Below are 20,218 nucleotides of genomic sequence, written 5' to 3'. Positions count from 1 at the left end.
TACTAAATGTATGTAAATGTAGGCCTACAGTCGCCCACAATGAGGCACGTGACAATTTGACTATTTTCTACATACAACACCAGGAACGGTCAGATATGACGATGAGCTAATTGTATAAAAACGTGGGTTGGACTGGGATCAGAACTCCGGTACCTCCTCGTCTCCCATCAGCCTCCTCTTGCCGTCCCTCACGGGGAAGCCGCTGCCCATGTCCTTGGAGCTGATGTCCGCTCCGTACTCCACGATCACGTCCTCCTCGATGCTGCTCACCAGACGCCAGAACTCCTTCTCCACCAGCTCCGTGGGGACCATCTGGTGAGAGACAGAGGCGGTTGTTTCTCTTAGTTTGGAAGATATGGGGGAAAAAAATTATATCCCTATATTTTCTGACATTTTGACTGCCAAACGATATTTTTAAGATTTCATAAAACAATTGTATGTTCATATTTTCAGCTAACATAAAGAAAATATTAGGGAACAATATGCCACCAGCCTCGATTGGGGCTCTGTGAAGTGTGAGGTCACAGGTTCACGCCTTGGTCTTCTAGAACTCTTTGACTGTGACCAGAAGTAGCGCTCCAATAAACAGCATTTATCCATTTAATTTCATCAAAACAAATGTTATTTATTATTAGTTTATATTTGTAATCTCCGACAGCATTGCAAATGAGGGTAAAACCTCAATGTCCCTTTTTTGAGAATAAATAAAAGGTATCAAATCAAATAATAATATGTATTATTATTATTATTATACAAAAACACAATTGTATCTGTTCATTTACATGCTTAGTTTGATGTTTTAATGTGCAAAATAAAGCTTTTTCAATAACCTTTGTGTACTGCAACACAGAGAATTGCACTTTTTTTTATCTACTTTTTCTCCCATTTTCTATTTTTCTCCCATCCCAATTTCGTATCGTCCAACTCTACCCTCCACTGTCACGAACGTTGTTAGGCCGTGCCTCCCACAAGCCGGCTGCAATGTGGACTAAGCCTTGCATCACGTGTCCCCTCCGGTACTCGAGGAGGCAGCCGTCTCATCTTTTCACCTGCACAGCGCGATCTCTCAGCGGCGAGGGTCTGCGTGGGAGGGACACGGCGCCCCCGTCGCTTCCTGATTCTACTGCGCAGGCGCACCAACCGACCTGTAGGAGTCGCTGTCCACAACGTCCGATCCCCACCCATCAGCTTCCCACCCCCTAATACTGCCAATTGTATTAGTATGAACGACCAGCCAAGCTGATAGCAATGCAGAGAGCTGGGCTCGAACCCAGCGTCTCCTGCATTGGTGGTGAGCACCTTGCCCAATGCACCACCTAGCCGACAAGAATTGCACTTTTATTTTGAAAAACTTTGAAATTTTGAATAAGTCGTGTTGTTGTTGTTGTTGTTGTTGTTGTTGCTGCTAGCGGAACACAGGCGCTGCAGCACTGTGCGGTGACATTACATACTTGGATGGGCACGGTGCCCCTCGTCTGGAGAGCGACACGAGGCACTGCTGAGGCGTGAGCGGCCGTGCAGCGAGCAGGAGTGTTGCGTCGTCCTCATGGTTTCTAACACTCGAGCACCAGTACAGACCGTACGAGGAGCTGCTGCTGCTGTCATACATACATGGACAGGCATGTTGAAGTAGTCGGACTTGAAGTGATCGGCCATCTCTCCGAAGCTCTGGAGGGTGTACTCCCTCACGGCCTGCTCGAAGCCGAACGCCTCCCGGGGCTTGCTGCACTCCTGGGAGGGTGAAATGGGACACTCGATGAAGAGGGCTAACGTTTAGGGATGCACAATATAATCAGTGACCATATCGGCATTGGTCGATGTTGGTGATTTTATAATCATGTATTGATGTGTCCGGAATCACTATAGAATCTTTAATCCATATTTCATTATTAGTAATGTAAGTCTGATCATTTCCTCCCCATAGAGACAACTAGAGTCAATAGACCTATCTCAAACCCTGCCCTCTTTTCTTGATCCTCCAATCACAACTGTAAGCGACAGTTGTGATTGGAGGATCAAGAAAAGAGGGCAGGGTTTGAGATAGGTCCATTGTCTCTCTTGCTCTAGTGTCAGGTTGAAACATTCCACCTAGTTATTCCACCTACTTCGGACCTCACCTGTGGTGTTCACTAGAGCTTCATGTCACGGCTACACATAGAATAATAGGAGTCATAATAGGTGCTGTTCCTGCCTGGCCTCGGACCTGCATGCGCTGCTATTATTCTTCAATGGCGCGGTAGAACAAGGCTGACTTGTCGGAAAAAGTGAGCAACAGGTAAGGATGACGGACCCAACTAGTCAAATTAGCCTAGCATGTTGAGCACAAGTTCCATGGAAGATTGCCAGATGCCCTGATGAGAATCTTTTTTTCTTCTATTCTGTCAGCACACACGCACCGACTATTTGGTTATTCGCTCAGACTACCAACCAAGTAACCAACTAACCAACCGTGGAAAAAGTGCACACCATGCATGCATGCACAAACAAACAAACCACCCAACCAACAACAACAAACCCACGCACGCACAAACAAACCACCCACCCAACAACAACAAACCCATGCATGCACAAACAAACAAACCACCCAACCAACAACAACAAACCCACGCACGCACAAACAAACCACCCACCCAACCGAAAGAGTGCAGTGATGATGATAAGAAGTACTCCTTTCCCAGGCACCTAATAACAGCCGAGCGTTACCTCTGCAACGCACTTGGGGCAGCGCCAGTCTCCCTTGGGCACGTCCTGCAGGGGCGGGATCAGGCAGAAGGTGTGGTAGCTGTCGTCGCAGCCGTCACACAGCAGGAGGCGGTCCTCCTCGTCGCCCCGCCCACACATCAGACACAGGTAGAGGTCGATCTGGGGGGGGAACCATGCAGCACGGTCAAGGTAAGAGTTACACCGTAGGCTTATACAATTAACACATTTATTTATTACACACTCAGGTTTTGCAGTTTATGGACGATGTTTTCACTCACAGAACCCATTTAAACACTGAAAGTAGGAGTGTTATTTCATAGTCAGGGGCAGTACATGATATATAAAGCTCATACATTACAATTGATTTGGATAGACTATACAAAGTACTGTATGTTGACAGGTGTGTGTGTGTGTGTGTGTGTGTGTGTGTGTGTGTGTGTGTGTGTGTGTGTGTATGTATGTATGTATGTATGTATGTATGTATGTGCGTGCGTGCGTGCGTGCGTATGTATGTATGTATGTATGTATGTATGTGTGTATGTATGTGTGTATGTATGTATGTATGTATGTATGTATGTATGTATGTATGTATGTATGTGTGTGTGTGTGTGTGTGTAATTATCTGGTACGCACAAAGTTGACCTCCAGGGTTTCCTTGCGCGGCCGCATTTTGATGGCGAAGGCCTGAGCCTTGAGAAGACGCTGCCTCTTATTGAATCCATCGTCTAGTTAGAAGGAGAAAAGCACCAATGTTAAGACGAATGGAGAAACCCTTCACTTTCTGCAATGCTGGTATTTGTGTGCGCGTGTGTAATAAACTCAATCAAGTTTCAGAAAAACACAAGTTGATTGGAGATATAGCTTTTCAAATAGGGGAACTAAGCACTAAAAGAACACACAGAGCGTTGCATTACCAATGTTATCGGTTAGCGTGTTACACAAATACAAGTGAAGTTAGGAGTAGGAGCTCCCGTCCTCACCAGCTGGTACGATCTCCAAGCCCACCATCTTAGGGCCTGAGGCGAAGATCTTCAGACCCTTTGGCTCCTTGTTTTCCCTCTGGAAGAGAAACAAACAGCGATAGAAGAGGATCAGGACAGAACCAGGGGACGTGGGTTCCAGGGACGTATATATGCGGTGGAACCATCTACCTCGACCCCCCGGTCAGACGGTCACTCACAGAACCCATTTTCTCTCTCATATCAGTGCTGGATCGATCCAGAAAAAAACGTTAGAGATTAAAGAAAAGCACGAAGATTTAAGTTGTGGTATGATGTGATCCCTTAAAGTTTATTAATAATAAATAATATTAATACTACTACTACTACTAATAATACATTTGATTTATACAGCACTTTTATAGAACTCAAAGTCGCTTTACACTAAGTAACAGACAAGCGTAATTCAAACACAAGAGGCGAGGAGGTAGAGAGGGTTGGTAGGGGGAGAGGAGGGTTATTGCTAATTCATCATACATACTCTGAACAAATACAAATCTGTGGAAATTATTGGTTTTGCGCAACATTAGCGAAATCTGCGGTAGAAAGAGATGCTGAGGTGGGAAATGTTCTCGGTGTTGCGTGTTTTCAAACAACCCAATCTAACTCTAACCCTGAAGTCACATGACCTCAATCTCACCCTGAAGTCACATGACCTCAATCTCACCCTGAAGTCACATGACCTCAATCTCACCCTGAAGTCACATGACCTCAATCTCACCCTGAAGTCACATGACCTCAATCTCACCCTGAAGTACATGACCTCAATCTAACCCTGAAGTCACATGACCTCAATCTTTCTTATCCCTTGTTATTTTTGTGCCTCAGCCGTCATTCTATTTTACCCCCAGATGGCACCGGGAGGTTGTTCCTTTACCTCGGACCTCAGCCGTCGGGAGCGTCGCTCGGGCAGAGAGCGGTCCTTGGTCGGTGTGGCGTCGCAGCAGAGGCCCTCCTTTCCCTTGCCCTTCTCCTCCTCTTCCTCCTGGTCCTCCTCGTCCTCCGCCGTCTCCTCCCCTACGCCCTCGTCCACCTCCTCCCCATCCTCTCCTTCCTCGTACAGCCGCTGGATGCCCTGGTGGGGAGAGAGTAGCAGGCGGGGGGGGGGGGGGGGAATCAAAGTCATCAGGTCTGCCTACTCTATTTATGTGAAGTATTGTACATTATAAAATCATACATTTTGGTGACTGTCGGGAGTATTATTTGATTCATTTTAGTTTGTGTAATACTAAGTGTTGCAATATGACAGGACTGGTCCGAGTCCACAGGCTTTTTTTTTTTTTTTACATAACGTGATACCAAGTCATCTGTCATGTGCACAATCTGCCCATTTCAAATTCAAATGATCAGAGGGAGATGAAATGAATGAACCAGAGCTTCTATTTCTTTTCTTCTCTTGCCTCAGTTGTTTCTTGGCAGCAAGCAGGAAATGGTCTAGACGTCGCTCATTCCCTTATTTATTACCATCTCGTGTGTGAGTAATTTTTCTGATCGACATAAATTATAAATTTTTCCAAAAGTTGATGCATGTTTCATAGCTTTCCAGGCCTGGAAAATATATTATACTTCATATTATTTTCCCAGAATGTTCATGATCGTGGGCCCTGGGCTAGGCTCCCATCCTGGGTCAGGAGAAGAGGTCAGAGACTCTTTACTAATGAAACCTGAACTGCACCGTGTGCCGAGGTGGGGCCCACTGTATGAAGAGCCAATCAGTATATATAGGGGTATATCCTGTATAAGACATTGGTATAAATGGTAACTTCGTTGGATATACACTGTGTATTAATGCTTGTGTATCTTATCGTGTGTTGTCATGTTTGTTTATATGTGTGTTTAAAAAAAAAAAAAAAAAAAAAAAATGAAGAGCCAATCAGTGACCCAAACGTCAACAAATGGGTAGCCCCGCCCCCGCGCCCCCAAAACAAGAACTAGCAATAGAGACATGTTGAGTGAGCTCTTGATAGAAGGACTAACACTAGACAACAGGTAAATATGACTGAGCTCTAGATACAAGGACTAACACTAGACAACAGGTAAATATGACTGAGCTCTTGATACAAGGACTAACACTAGACAACAGGTAAATATGACTGAGCTCTTGATACAAGGACTAACACTAGACAACAGGTAAATATGACTGAGCTCTAGATACAAGGACTAACACTAGACAACAGGTAAATATGACTGAGCTCTTGATAGAAGGACTAACACTAGACAACAGGTAAATATGACTGAGCTCTAGATACAAGGACTAACACTAGACAACAGGTAAATATGACTGAGCTCTTGATACAAGGACTAACACTAGACAACAGGTAAATATGACTGAGCTCTTGATACAAGGACTAACACTAGACAACTGGTAAATATGACTGAGCTCTTGATACAAGGACTAACACTAGACAACAGGTAAATATGACTGAGCTCTTGATACAAGGACTAACACTAGACAACAGGTAAATATGACTGAGCTCTTGATACAAGGACTAACACTAGACAACTGGTAAATATGACTGAGCTCTTGATACAAGGACTAACACTAGACAACTGGTAAATATGACTGAGCTCTTTATACAAGGACTAACACTAGACAACAGGTAAATATGACTGAGCTCTAGATACAAGGACTAACACTAGACAACTGGTAAATATGACTGAGCTCTTTATACAAGGACTAACACTAGACAACAGGTAAATATGACTGAGCTCTAGATACAAGGACTAACACTAGACAACTGGTAAATATGACTGAGCTCTTTATACAAGGACTAACACTAGACAACTGGTAAATATGACTGAGCTCTTTATACAAGGACTAACACTAGACAGCAGGTAAATATGACTGAGCTCTTGATAACAAGGACTAACACTAGACAACAGGTAAATATGACTGAGCTCTTGATACAAGGACTAACACTAGACAACAGGTAAATATGACTGAGCTCTTTATACAAGGACTAACACTAGACAGCAGGTAAATATGACTGAGCTCTTGATACAAGGACTAACACTAGACAGCAGGTAAATATGACTGAGCTCTTGATACAAGGACTAACACTAGACAGCAGGTAAATATGACTGAGCTCTTTATACATTGACATTTACATTTTATCATTTAGCTGAAACGCTTTTATCCAAAGCGACTTACAAGTTCTGTACGACAAGTCATCAGGAACTTCGGAAGGGCACAAATATATCAGCTGAGCAACAATGTTCATCAAAGTGTTGAGTGCTGCAGTGTAGGTTAGTATATTAGGACAATAAGGTTAGGGGTTAGATAAAAAAAAATTAAAGAATTTTTTTTTATTTCAGATAATGGTTGAAGAAGTGCGTCTTTAGTCGACGGCGAAAGATTGGGCGGGTTTCGGCTGTCCTAACTGGGGTGGGCAGTTCGTTCAAAGACTAACACTAGACAACACACATTATACAAAGACTAACACTAGACAACAGGTCAATAATTAGTTCATTTTAAATTGTATTTGCTGTATTTTGTGGCTGTAAAAGGTTTGTTTATGTTGGTAATGTTATAAACACTGAAGTATACAGCTTGATGGGTTAATTAAGTACCAAGAAGCTTATCTTCCATCTACAGATCCAACTCTTTAAGAATGTGTGCGAATATATACCTCACATTGACACGGTCATGACTGGAGCTTTAACCCTTTCACTACCACACTACAGATTAGGTTAACCTTTCACTACCACACTACAGATTAGGTTAACCTTTCACTACCACACTACAGAAGGTTAACCTTTCACTACCACACTACAGATTAGGTTAACCTTTCACTACCACACTACAGACGGTCGGGTCTGCTGTTGTTAAAGATCCCTTCTATATTTTTGGGACAGTCAAGAAATACTTTGAGACGACTAGAACTATGTTTTGGGACGGTGGTGAGCCCAGTTTGTTTGGAGCTCTGCTTAGTAAAACACATTACTGTACCACCATTCTTGGGCAGTGTGTGTGTGTGTGTGTAAGGTTATCGTCACTCACAGTGAGTGTGGCTCCAGTCTGGAAGAGCTCGTAGGGGTAGAGGATCCTCTCGTAGTGGGAGCGCAGCAGCGAGCCGGCACCTTTCCCCGGGGGGAAGCCCATGCGGCCAGCGACCTTGGACCACCTCTTCTCCTTACAGACCGTCTCGAAGCCGCCCTCGGAAGACACGATCTGAAACACACAAGGTCTTCACGTTGAGATGATCTTCAAGTCACAGAAGAAGGTTGTTTATATTAGGGCTGTCAAACGATATTCTATAATCGGAGAAAAAAAAAAAAAAAAAAAAAACACCATTACATTCGATTGTGGAAATGAATATTCACTTCTCGCGCAGGTCTGAATGCAACGCATGACGGAAATACTTTGGATTTGTCAATACTACTAGAAGGCAAACGTGTGGAATCTCAAAAGTTGTATGCAGCTACAGCCTGCCTTTCTTCCTTTTTATACTAATGCTAGTGTTTTGGGAGTTCCAGCATCAAGAATCTAAGTACGGTAGCCTACTTTTCAGGTATTTTTTTTTAATAGCACTTTATTGTAAATCATCCCTCAGGGTAAAACTTCTGGTTATTGAATAATGAATAAAGACAGAAGAGTCATGGGCGGCTACGTGGCGCAGTGGGCAAGGCGCTCGCAACGAATGCTGGAGACTAGGCTGGAACAGGATGCCTCCTGTTCGAGCCCCGCTCTCCACATTGCTTTCAGTTTAGCTGGTCGTCCACAGTAATACACATTGGCAGTATTACGGGGAGGGAAACTGAAGGGTGGGGATCGGGCGTTGTGGACAGCGACTCCTACAGGTCGGTTGGTGCGCCTGCGCAGTAGAATCAAGAAGCGACGGGGGCGGGGCCCCTCCAAAGCCCAGACCCCTGACGCTGAAAGATCGAGCCGCGCAGGTGAAAAGATGCGACGGCTGTTACTTCGAGTATCGGAGGGGACTCGTGCTATGTATGACTTAGTCCACATTGCAGCCGGCTTGTGGGAGGCAAGAAACAGCGTTCGAAGACAGGGGAGGGTTGAATTGGACAATATGAAAATTGGGATGGGAGAAAAATAGAAAATGGGAGAAAAAGTGGATAAAAAAAAAGAAGACAGTAGAGTCATGCAGGTCGTCAATGGTATTTACCGTTTGATGTCAAGGAACGTATATTGTTCCATGTTTAGTCCTACAGGGCAAATATTGTCCTACAGCTGAGCAAAGCATCGAATATGAAGGTATACCTTCATGGATCCATGCAAAGGTATGGACTTTTATTTTTACAATACAGTCATTCACAATATGTTCATATTGGAAAGAATATACATACTGTAAAAAATAATTACTATACCTGTAAGCCCCCCCCAAATACCCCCCAATACCAGAAACATATATTACTTGATGGCCTGAAGGCTGCAAAAAAGAAACCTATTGCATTAAGATGGAAACTGCCCCATACACTTATTTAATATCTCAGGATGGGTGGGGGGGCAATTGTGTCGTGTATTTTTGTATGCCGTTGTTTTACTTCATGTGAATAAAAACATCTAATGACAAAAAAGGTTGATCAACAAATACGTCCTTGCATCAGTATTACAAATATCTTGAATGAAACAGCACTGTGACAATTGTATATTACAAGATAAAGACATAAAACAATAGTCCTATCACATTGGAAAACTGAATACTGTCGTCTACCGTTAGACCAGTGGTTCCCAAAGTCGGGGTCGCGACCCAAAGGTGGGCCGCGAGCAGCCACGGGAGGGCCGCGAGATGATTTCAAAAAAAAAAAAAAAAAAAAAATCAATAAATTTTTTTTGTCAGGCCACTGAACTTAGAAGCAGGCCAGGACAGTGTTTCTAGTTGTATTCTAAAATTATATTCTATTGTATTCTAAAATGTGACTATATGGTTTTATATTAACTTAATAAATAAACAAAAATGAAAAATCTACTTATTTCAACGAACATTTCAAACTAAATAACAGATTATGCACATAAAACGCTGAAAACAACCGAAGCAACAATAGTATTTTAATGAGGCTATTATTATTATCATTATTATTTTGCAACAAGTTAGCCCTCTCATAAATAGCACATATAAATTAATAACTAACTTGAACTAACTTAATAGGATTGAAGTGATATTTGGCATAAAAAATCGGTCGCCTGGCAAAAAATAAAAAATAAAAAAAAGCCAGACGATGTGCATTGGGCCGCGGCTCTCTGACGCCTTATTTTCTCGGTCCTGGCCTGAAAAGTTTGGGAACCCCTGGTCTACCGTTAAACCACCATGTGATATTTTGGCCATATCGCCCAGCCCCACGTGAATCCACCTCGTATCGCTTCGCTTACTCAAATCATCTGCTTGGGTCTGTTTTTCGTAGATGCGTGACTGGAGCTGAAGAGGTACAACCACATGGCCATTCCCCAACTTTGTAAAAACAAGTGTTTCGCTAGGTCAATCAAAGATTATTTTCATGCATGGATTTAGCATGTTTTCTAATTTCATGTCGACACTTCCTAGGCCAGTGCTTCCTGCTTCCACAGACACATGAGGCCTCTTTGCGACACAATGCCCAGAGAATTGGGTGCGGGCATCATTGCCGGGAGTTGCCCTTTCACACGTAAAATCTAGATAACGGTCCATTACTAGCAGATCAGGGAAGGCAAATGCTCCCCAAAGTATTTAGCGTTACACAAAAAACAACCTCTGCATTTGGATATGTTGACACTGACAGGGCAAAATCATAATCAAAGCCTTAATGTTGTTATTTATAGCGAAAGCGAACTATGCAACCCAATGCAGTCGTGTGTAGTTTGGCATTTCAGTGCACAACCTCAGGCCATGATGTTAATATTTCCTTTCATGGTCACTTCAGCAACAAGGTCATTTCCAAACGTAAACAGACACGAAACAGAATTGTCAAATAATTATCCAACACATACACTATAGGCTACAGCTACACTACTAGGTCTACAGAAGAGGGATGGACCTTCAGAACAAAGTTACCAGACTGCCTACAACTCTTTCATTACACCGAAGTAAAAAAAATAATAAAAAGGCACATCCCCTTATGAGAGCCACTTAGAATTAACAAATAGGCCAAATTGATAATAACCAAGTATTTGTGTGTTTCTTATGCTTTCAGCTAATACAATGAAGGCAAATGTTTTTTTTTTTACCAAATACTATTTGAATTAGCAATGGAATTTGTTCTCCCCACTGTTGACTGCCGGTCCTTTATACCGGCAGGCATCAGGCTCTACACCGCCCTCCTAATGTACAGTTTCCTCCCCCTCAAATGTATATATTTTCTGGTACTTAGAATCTCTGTTAAACAGTACTGTATATCATAAATGTAACAGTACTGTATATCTGTATGTCATAAATGTCATGATATATATCTGTATATCATGTATGTCATTATGAATTGAAAATGGGGGACCGTGATGTAAACAAGACGAAAGTCTTTCTCTGGTCTGCATCCCCTTAACAATTGTGTGTATTGAGCCATACTGTATTGTACCCATTCTGCAATCTGTTAATACAATTTTCAATCAATCAATCAAACTGAACCGTACCGAACTGAAACCTGTGACCAGAAAACTATGTTATGAACCGAACTTCTATTTCTGTGAAGTGTACATTACATGCTGAGCTACCTGCACATTTTACAATAGTGTTTGCACCGACGTCACGATTTGGTCAGTAACCCGGATGCGTGGACATTGCGGCGATACTGGGATTTAAACATCTGAATGGATTGCACGCTGAATGTTTGATTTAAGTTGACTTTTTAGGATTTTAGGATGTTTAAACCACAAAAAAAGTGCAGGAAAGCGCGTGGAAGCTGCTAGAACCTACAGAGAAGGACTTAGTCGGCAGGAAAGGGCGCAATATTCTTATAAACTCAGACTAATAGGTGGTGAAGATCCATACGAGCTAGCTGGCTACTTCATCTTCGAGTTTACGACCCTACAATTCTGCCTTCTATTGCCTACCCCGACATAGTGAACTACCTCGTCTTTTCACCAAGCCCATACACAGATGAAGACCTTAAATCTTACAAAGGTTTGGATGCCTATTGCCTACAACCAGATGGTGTGTGGATGGGTGAGCGGGGCACAGTATCAGCTCATCGATGACATGTCACATGACATGTGTATTGTGAAAGCCAAGGTAGGTGATTCAATAACGTTACTAGATCAACTGATCTTTACATTTGAATTTTTTTTCTAATAGTCTACTAGTACACATTTTTGGATCGAAATGCTTATCGGTACTTTGGTAGATCGTTCAGACGGGAGGACAGAGAGGAGAGGGGGTGTACTGTTCGCCTCCTTTTTTGCACTCTTCTCCCTGATTTGTAATAGCTTTTGGCAATCTGAAGTACTCCAAATGCTTTTCCCGGTCCGACCGAACATTTTGAGCAACAATGACCAGGAACAGATGCTAGTTCGCTTGCGTTGGATACGTTCAGTATCTCCGGTTTGATGATGCGCCATGAAAACACTCTCTCTAGACATGATGGTCAGTCGATTTTACAGATTACCTGGGTTATTAAAAATAATTGGCACAGGCCAACAATGCTACATTTAACAACATGAATTCAACAGCCTACTCATAATAAAAATGTCATGTTGCATCTGTGGAGGATGATGGGCAGTGGACAGAGTGATTCAGTAGAAACAGGTCACCTTGCTGAGCCGGTAAAGGTCCAGGATCTTTCTCTCCACGTGGGGGAAGCGAATCTTGGAGCCCTGGAGCTCCCAGAACTTGGCGATCTGGTCCAGGAAGTTGAGCTTGACCCGAGTGAGGGCCTGAGCATGTTGGTAAATTAGAGGAGAGGAGAGGGGAGGAGCCACAGAGAAATAGACATGTTTATTTATCTTTACCAGATGAGATGATGATGCATTCTGTAACATTTTGGCAACACTCACCTCCAGTTCATTGAGCCGTTGGACTCGAGGGGTAAAGCGAAAATTGCGCACATCACAGGCAAAGGGAGGCTGCCAATCCTGACAAGACAGGAAGATCCAAAATATTAGCCCACTGACAAGTCCAACAAAAGAACGAGGAAATGACAGCAACATCAATGCTGTTTTAAGTCAAGGAAATCACAGGTTGTCTGTCAAGAGGAAGGGATGCATGCATCTATTCAACACACTCAGCAGACAATTCTTCTTCTAGTCTACAATTTTGGACATAGCTCATATTCTGCCTCGTCATAATATGGTAAAGAAGTGGACATCTCCTGGTCCAACATGACAAGGCCAAGAGGCAAATCCATGGCTAACGTTAACCAATGTGTTGACTGCAAGTCTACAAAACAGATGCAGGCGACAGGATTTGACTAAAAGAGCGGCCGAACTTATGGCCTAACCTGGCATTATTTTGCAGTAAACATGGTTAACAGTTACAATGTAACCACGAAGGCCGAAAAAAGGGGTAAAACATAAACAAAGAAATCAGAGGCAGAAATGTGCGATCTGAGCCTTTTTACAAATCATTTGAAATCAAAAGATACGTTTTCTTATTTCATAAAATACGCCACATCTCATTCTCACTGGAAAGCGAAAAAAATAAAAAAATAAGAATAGGACGTCTAATTTGACCTCTATAAGTGTAATGGTAAAGACTAATGTCGTTACCTAACGCAAGATCCACGCAGGCCCAAAATAACAACCGGACTAGCTGCTAAATGACAACAAGAGAGACCAGGCGACTCCATGCAAGAGCATCTGAAAGAAGCAGAGCTACGATCCAATAATAATAATAATAATAATAGAAGAAGAGTTTACCTCGGGAGGTCGAATTTTGCAGATGCCAGTTTTCTCTGCAATGGGTCGAATCTTGTTGATAAATCCTAAAGGGTCCGAGAAATCTTCCCAACTCGGCTCAAAAACAGGGCATTCGGGAGGGGGCACAAATTCGGCAAATCCGGACATGTTGAATTTGCTAAAACAATTAAATATTTTTTTCTTTTTCTTTTTTTACAAACACAATAATAGTTCAAAACGTGTTGCCTTGTGAGGTGATCCGAGTGGGATCAGTCCATGATTATAGCCTCCTCGAACAACAACTGGACATTAAGTCTTCTTCTTCTTGGAGAACTTCCAGCATGATTATTCAATTCTGAAATCGAACACGTTTAATAATCATAATCGCAGCCACTGCCATTTCTTGGGATATATCGCTATGTGTTATGATGAGTCGCATTCTGTAAAAAAAAGTAACGTTAGACGCAAAAAAAAACAACGGAGGTCCAGATCACTGCCAGCCAGGCTCGTCCATCCCACCGGGGGAGTCCTCCCTCCAGCACCGCGGGGCCGAGGAGGGGCACCGGGCGGCGGCGGCAGCACCGCGGGGCCGAGGAGGAGCAGCTACCTGGGGCACCGGGCGGCGGCAGCACCGCCAGACACACACCACGCCATCGGAATAATAATAATAATAACCCTTCAAAAACGGGGGACAGGCGATCCCTTCACAAAGTTAAACACGATCCAGTGAAAGAAATCACACTGGTGTCAAATGCATCAACGCCTTCATATATATTTCTTAAATATAATACCCCCAAAAAACAACAACAAAAACGGGTTATCCAACTTTGGCTGCGGCATCTGTTATTACTAGGCAAGCTCGAACACTATTACTAGCCATGTTGTCCCCGTCCCCACCACCACCTCCACGGCAATGCATTATTTTTTCACCATCATAATAATGGGGTTTAAAAAAATAGGCTGCGTGGGGGTTATTTAATAATAACGTTGTGCGACCGCAAAAGAAAAGGTTAGCGTAATAAATGTAACGTTATTGTTAATAAACTCCGGTCTTTGCGTGTCTTTTCTTCCAAGAAGAGAACAGCGGCGGTTCCTCCTCCAGCAGGGAGAGTAGGGTATATCTGCAGAGCAGGGAGGCTGCTGCTCCACACTGTTGACTGTTGTTGTGTCGTTAGTTCCACTCCTCGTTTAGGTCGCTATTCTGCAGCAGCTAAAGGGTAGCTGAATATATAGCCTCGGTTGTTGGTTGAGCTGGACGGTCCCGTGGTGTAACCTGGCGTTATCTGCTCGACAATATACCTAAAAAATAAAACAGCACATCACGTCCCCATAAACACGGAGTCCCACTTTTCACACAAACAACAACGACCGACCGCGCCGCTGACAGGGAGCTAACGCGGCTAGGCTAGCTGGTGAACCGTTCAATAGGGTGTATATCTGCAGAGCCGCAAACCCAACGTCCGGGCGGCGTGAACACTTTCGGCAACCAACATGCGCTTCCGCGTTTCTCTGATTGGCCGAGCGCCTTCCGCGTTTCTCTGATTGGCCGAGCGCGGCTCCAGGAGGCGTGTAGCTTTATGCCAAGCAAGCAGTGCAAAAATTTACCGTAGTGGCATGCAGTAATGCGCCTTTCATTTTCGCGGAAATAGGCTGTCTATTGCCATTCTCTTTGACAAACTCTAACCTTAACCAGCTCCTTAACAACGCCTAAACTTAACCGTTCTAACCTTAACCAACTCCGAAACAATGCCTAACCTTAACCTTAACCTTAACCATGCCTAACCTTAACCATAGAAATTATATTGCCATTCTCTTTGACAAACTCTAACCTTAACCAGCTCCTTAACAGCGCCTAAACTTAACCGTTCTAACCTTAACCAACTCCGAAACAATGCCTAACCTTAATCGGCGAAAGAATACACGTTAAAAAAAAATCACGTTAAAAAATATTTTCGATGGGATTCGAACTCGCCAGCAAACAAGCCATAGGATCCACAGCCATGTGTCCTTGCCAATTGAGCTATTTGTTGGATACTGAATAAGGGGCGGTGACTTATATATATTGAGCTCCGCTCGTGTCGCATGCGCGGGCACCTCGCGCGAGCACGCCGGCGCACGCACGCACCTGAGCGAGCACGCCGCCGCCGGTGCACGCACGGTAGCGCGTGTCTGAAAAGAAGGGCGCTTTACCGCACTAGCGTGCGGTGACGAATGCGGAAGCATTTTTGCACTGCTTGCTTGGCATTAACGTACAGGCCTCCAGGAGAGAGGAGAGAGGCTGAAAACCCGCAGTTCTTGCCCGACTGATGGGAGCCGAATCCCGGATCCGATTTTTCTGATGAATACCCCCAAAACATGGAGGTCCCGAACGCATGGAAGTATTGATTGCGCCGTAACGAATCATTAAAAAAATATACCGTTAACTGGAATATGTTGTGCCTTTACACATATATGTTGGATTATGTAATTGGTTTGTCATGACAAACTAATAAAAAATCGCGATTTACCCGGTGGCTACAACAACACATGTAGTCACTGTGTGTTGTTGTAGCCACCGGGTAAATCGCGATTTTTTTATTAGTTTGTCATGACAAACCAAGAACTGCGGGTTTTCAGCCTCTCTCCTCTCTCCTGGAGCTTAAGGGGGAGCTTAGTATTCCTGCCTCTGAGGAGCGCGTCGCGGCTCATGCGCATGCGCACGCTCAGCCAATCAGAGCAATTCAGAGCAACGCGGAAGGGCATGTTGGTTGCCTAAAGTGTTCACGCGTCCGGGCGCATGTTCACGCGTCCGGGCGCATTTCTCGGAGACGCTCTCTGATTGGCCACTGACTGACACTCTCTGATTGGCCACTGACATGTTTGCCCAATCGCGTGACAAGCTGTGTCTTTGCCCATTTCCGCGTCGAACAGCCTGCAAACTACCTGGCGTTCTATCGCCATGCTCTAAGACAAACTCTAACCTTAACCAACTTCGAAAGAGTGCCTAAGCTTAACTGTCGAAAGAACTTGCCGTCACGCTCTAAGACAAACTCTAACCTTAACCAACTTCGAAAGAGTGCCTAAGCTTAACCAGTGTAGAAACAGGCGTCGGCCAATCAGAGAGCGTCTCCGAGAAATGCGGCTACGGAAAAAAAGAATGCGTCGGGGCTTGTACTCAGTGTTGTTGTTTCCAGTAAAACCCGGAAGTAGTGAGTTTGTGCTGTTTATTTTATTTTTTCCGTAGCCTCTGTTCTTGCGAAGACGCTCGCTCTGATTGGCTAGGCCGCGTACAGCGAAGAAGAAAATACCCTCTCTGACTGGTTTAACTCCGAAGGGTCTCTTCCGCCTTGTACATATAATTATTCTCTGCTTCGAAGTGGTTATGCTTAGGCATTCTTTCGAAGTGGTTATGCTTAGGCCCTCTTTCGAAGTGGTTATGCTTAGGCATTCTTTCGAAGTGGTTATGCTCAAACAAGAGGTGGACGCAGGAAAATACTGCAGCATGGTCATGCTGGACCTACAAAAGGCCTTCGACACTGTCAATCACTCCATTCTGATTGACAAGCTAAAAGCAATTGGTTTTGATAGTCTATCAGTGAGCTGGATGCAATCCTACCTGGAGGGGAGAGAACAGATGGTGGAGGTAAACGGTACCCTATCCCCCCCCTCACAGTGAGCTGTGGTGTTCCACAAGGAAGCATACTAGGACCGCTACTGTTTCTAATTTATGCAAATGTGACTGCTTGTGACTGCAACCTGTTCCTGTTTGCGGACGACTCAGCCCTGCTGGTCTCTGACAAGAACAAGTTACAGGTTGAAAAAACCCTCAGCTCGGAACTAGGCAAAATCTGCATATGGCTCGCTGATAACAAACTATCATTACACATAAGCAAAACAGAGTCCATTCTCTTTGGTTCAAATAACAAACTCAGCAAGACCGACGGCTTCTCAGTTACAGTGGGTGACAATATTGTCACAAGGAAAGAAGAAATTACCTACCTGGGTTCCATCCTAGAGGCAAATCTTTCCTGTGACAAAATGGCATCCCTTGATACAAGATCCGGTACAAGAATCGAGTTTGTTGGTTGACTTTTTTTATTACACTGGATTCCAGTGTAATAAAAAAAAGTCAACCAACGAACTCGATTCTTGTACCGGATCTTGTATCAAGAATACCCTGAAGACTCTGGCAGGAGCACTCATTCAAGGGTACTACGACTATGCTTGCACCTCATGGTACCAAAGCACCTCAAAGGCGCTAAAAACAAAATTACAAACATCTCAAAACAAACTGGTCAGACTACTGCTTGACCTTACTCCTAGAACCCACCTCACCCCTGCCCACTTTGACAACCTAGGATGGCTTAGAGTAGACGACAGAGTACAGCAACTTGCAATGGGCCTGGTCTACAAGATACACTACGTGACCAAGGTACCCATGTACATGTCAAAATACTTCCCAAAGGTCAGTGAATACCACGATCACAACACCAGAGGGAGCTCCACAAATCATGTTAAACCCAGATTCGGCTCAAACAAGGGACTAAACACGTTTCGCAATTATGCCACATCAATGTGGAACGCCCTACCTAAAGCTGTAAAGGAATGTGAATCACTACCCACTTTCAAAAACACTCTCAAAAAACACCTACGTGAGACTGCAATTCGAAACTGGCCCCTACAAATGTCCTAACCTAGTTGTACAGTAAATGACCAAGTAAGGCTTTGTCAATATTCCAATGTACAGTGTAAAATGTGTGTGTGTCCCCTACCCAACCCCCCCCCCCCCCCCCGCAATGTACAGCCCTCACCCAACCCCACCCCACCCAACCTCCTCCAATGTACAGTTTCTACGCCAAATGTATATACACTCCTTTTCTGGACACTTTTGTATCACAAACAGTACTGTATTTTGCAAATCTGATATGTCATAAATGTATGTAGCAGTACTGTCTATCTGTATGTCATGTATGTCATATATGTTATGATGAATTGAAAATGGGGGACCCTGATGTATTGATTGATTGATTGATTGAAAAGTTTATTAACAGATTGCAGAATGGGTACAGTACAGTACATCTCAATACATACAATTGTTAAGGGGATGCAGACCAGAGAAAGACTTTCGTCTTGTTTCCACCAGGGTCCCCCATTTTCAATTCATCATAACATATATGACATACATGACATACAGATAGACAGTACTGCTACATCTATACATTTATGACATATCAGATTTGCAAATACAGTACTGTTTGTGATACAAAAGTGTCCAGAAAAGGAGTGTATATACATTTGGCGTAGAAACTGTACATTGGAGGAGGTTGGTGGGGTGGGGTTGGGTGAGGGCTGTACATTGGAGGTGGGGGGGGGGGGGGGGTTGGGTAGGGGACACACACACATTTTACACTGTACATTGGAATGTTGACAAAGCCTTACTTGGTCATTTACTGTACAACTAGGTTAGGACATTTGTAGGGGCCAGTTTCGAATTGCAGTCTCACGTAGGTGTTTTTTGAGAGTGTTTTTGAAGGTGGGTAGTGATTCACATTCCTTTACAGCTTTAGGCAGGGCGTTCCACATTGATGTGGCATAATTGCGAAACGTGTTTAGTCCCTTGTTTGAGCCGAATCTGGGTTTTACATGATTTGTGGAGCTCCCTCTGGTGTTGTGATCGTGGTATTCACTGACCTTTGGGAAGTATTTTGACATGTACATGGGTACCTTGGTCGCGTAGTGTATCTTGTAGACCAGGCCCATTGCAAGTTGCTGTACTCTGTCGTCTACTCTAAGCCATCCTAGGTTGTCAAAGTGGGCAGGGGTGAGGTGGGTTCTAGGAGTCAGGTCAAGTAGTAGTCTGACTAGCTTGTTTTGAGATGTTTGTAATTTGTTTTTTAGTGCCTTTGAGGTGCTTTGGTACCATGAGGTGCAAGCATAGTCGTAGTACCCTTGAATGAGTGCTCCTGCTAGAGTCTTCAGGGTATTCTTGTTTACCAGAGAGGAGATCCGGTACAAGAATCGCGTTCGTTGGTTGACTTTTTTTATTACATTGGATGCCATTTTGTCACAGGAAAGATTAGCCTCTAGGATGGAACCCAGGTAGGTAATTTCATCTTTCCTTGTGACAATATTGTCACCCACTGTAACCGAGAAGTCGTCAGTCTTGCTGAGTTTGTTATTTGAACCGAAGAGAATGGACTCTGTTTTGTCCATGTGTAATGATAGTTTGTTGTCGGCGAGCCATATGCAGATTTTGCCTAGTTCCGAGCTGAGGGCTTTTTCAACCTGTAACTTGTTCTTGTCAGAGACCAGCAGGGCTGAGTCGTCCGCAAACAAGACGAAAGTCTTTCTCTGGTCTGCATCCCCTTAACAATTGTATGTATTGAGCTGTACTGTACTGTACCCATTCTGCAATCTGTTAATAAACTTTTCAATCAATCAATCAATCAATCAAAACCGGAAAGCCGGGATTAACACTTTAGGAGGCATAGCTTTACCAGCCTAAATCAAAGAGCATCTTCGCTCACAGAGGCTACGGGGGAAAAATCACGCTTTATTTTTACAAGCAGTGAGGACTCAACAGCATTTGCACTTCTGTGTTCCGTGTTGCGGGTTAGGGTTAAAAATAAACAGCACAAACTGACTACTTCCGGGTTTTACAGGAAACAACACAGAGTACAAAAGCCCCGAAGCCCCGCCCAGACGTTGGGCTTGCGGCTCTGCAGATATACCCTACTCTAACCGTTAGCTAGTCCTTGGTTGTTGCTTTGCCGTCGAG

At 43.9% G+C, this 20,218-nt stretch overlaps 1 protein-coding gene across 1 annotated transcript in view; it reads right to left on the bottom strand.

The window, feature by feature from the left end:
* The window catches only part of kdm5a (lysine demethylase 5A), a 64,484-nt gene extending 49,712 nt beyond the window's left edge, over nt 1-14,772 (bottom strand). The window contains exons 1-10 of the mRNA XM_084330347.1: nt 13,483-14,772; nt 12,622-12,699; nt 12,379-12,501; nt 7,702-7,872; nt 4,579-4,776; nt 3,684-3,762; nt 3,337-3,428; nt 2,704-2,862; nt 1,612-1,731; nt 154-312 (exon numbers count right to left, since the gene is read on the bottom strand). Coding sequence (XP_084186473.1) covers nt 154-312; nt 1,612-1,731; nt 2,704-2,862; nt 3,337-3,428; nt 3,684-3,762; nt 4,579-4,776; nt 7,702-7,872; nt 12,379-12,501; nt 12,622-12,699; nt 13,483-13,629 — 1,326 coding nt within the window. The 5' untranslated portion in view covers nt 13,630-14,772. The remainder of the gene's footprint in view (nt 1-153; nt 313-1,611; nt 1,732-2,703; nt 2,863-3,336; nt 3,429-3,683; nt 3,763-4,578; nt 4,777-7,701; nt 7,873-12,378; nt 12,502-12,621; nt 12,700-13,482) is intronic.
* Nucleotides 14,773-20,218: the final 5,446 nt, after the last annotated feature.

The sequence above is a fragment of the Notolepis coatsorum genome, assembly GCF_963971535.1.
Source record: "Notolepis coatsorum genome assembly, chromosome: 15".
In the NCBI taxonomy this organism is placed as follows: Eukaryota; Metazoa; Chordata; class Actinopteri; order Aulopiformes; family Paralepididae; genus Notolepis; species Notolepis coatsorum.
This window is presented reverse-complemented; position numbering and strand designations above follow the sequence as displayed.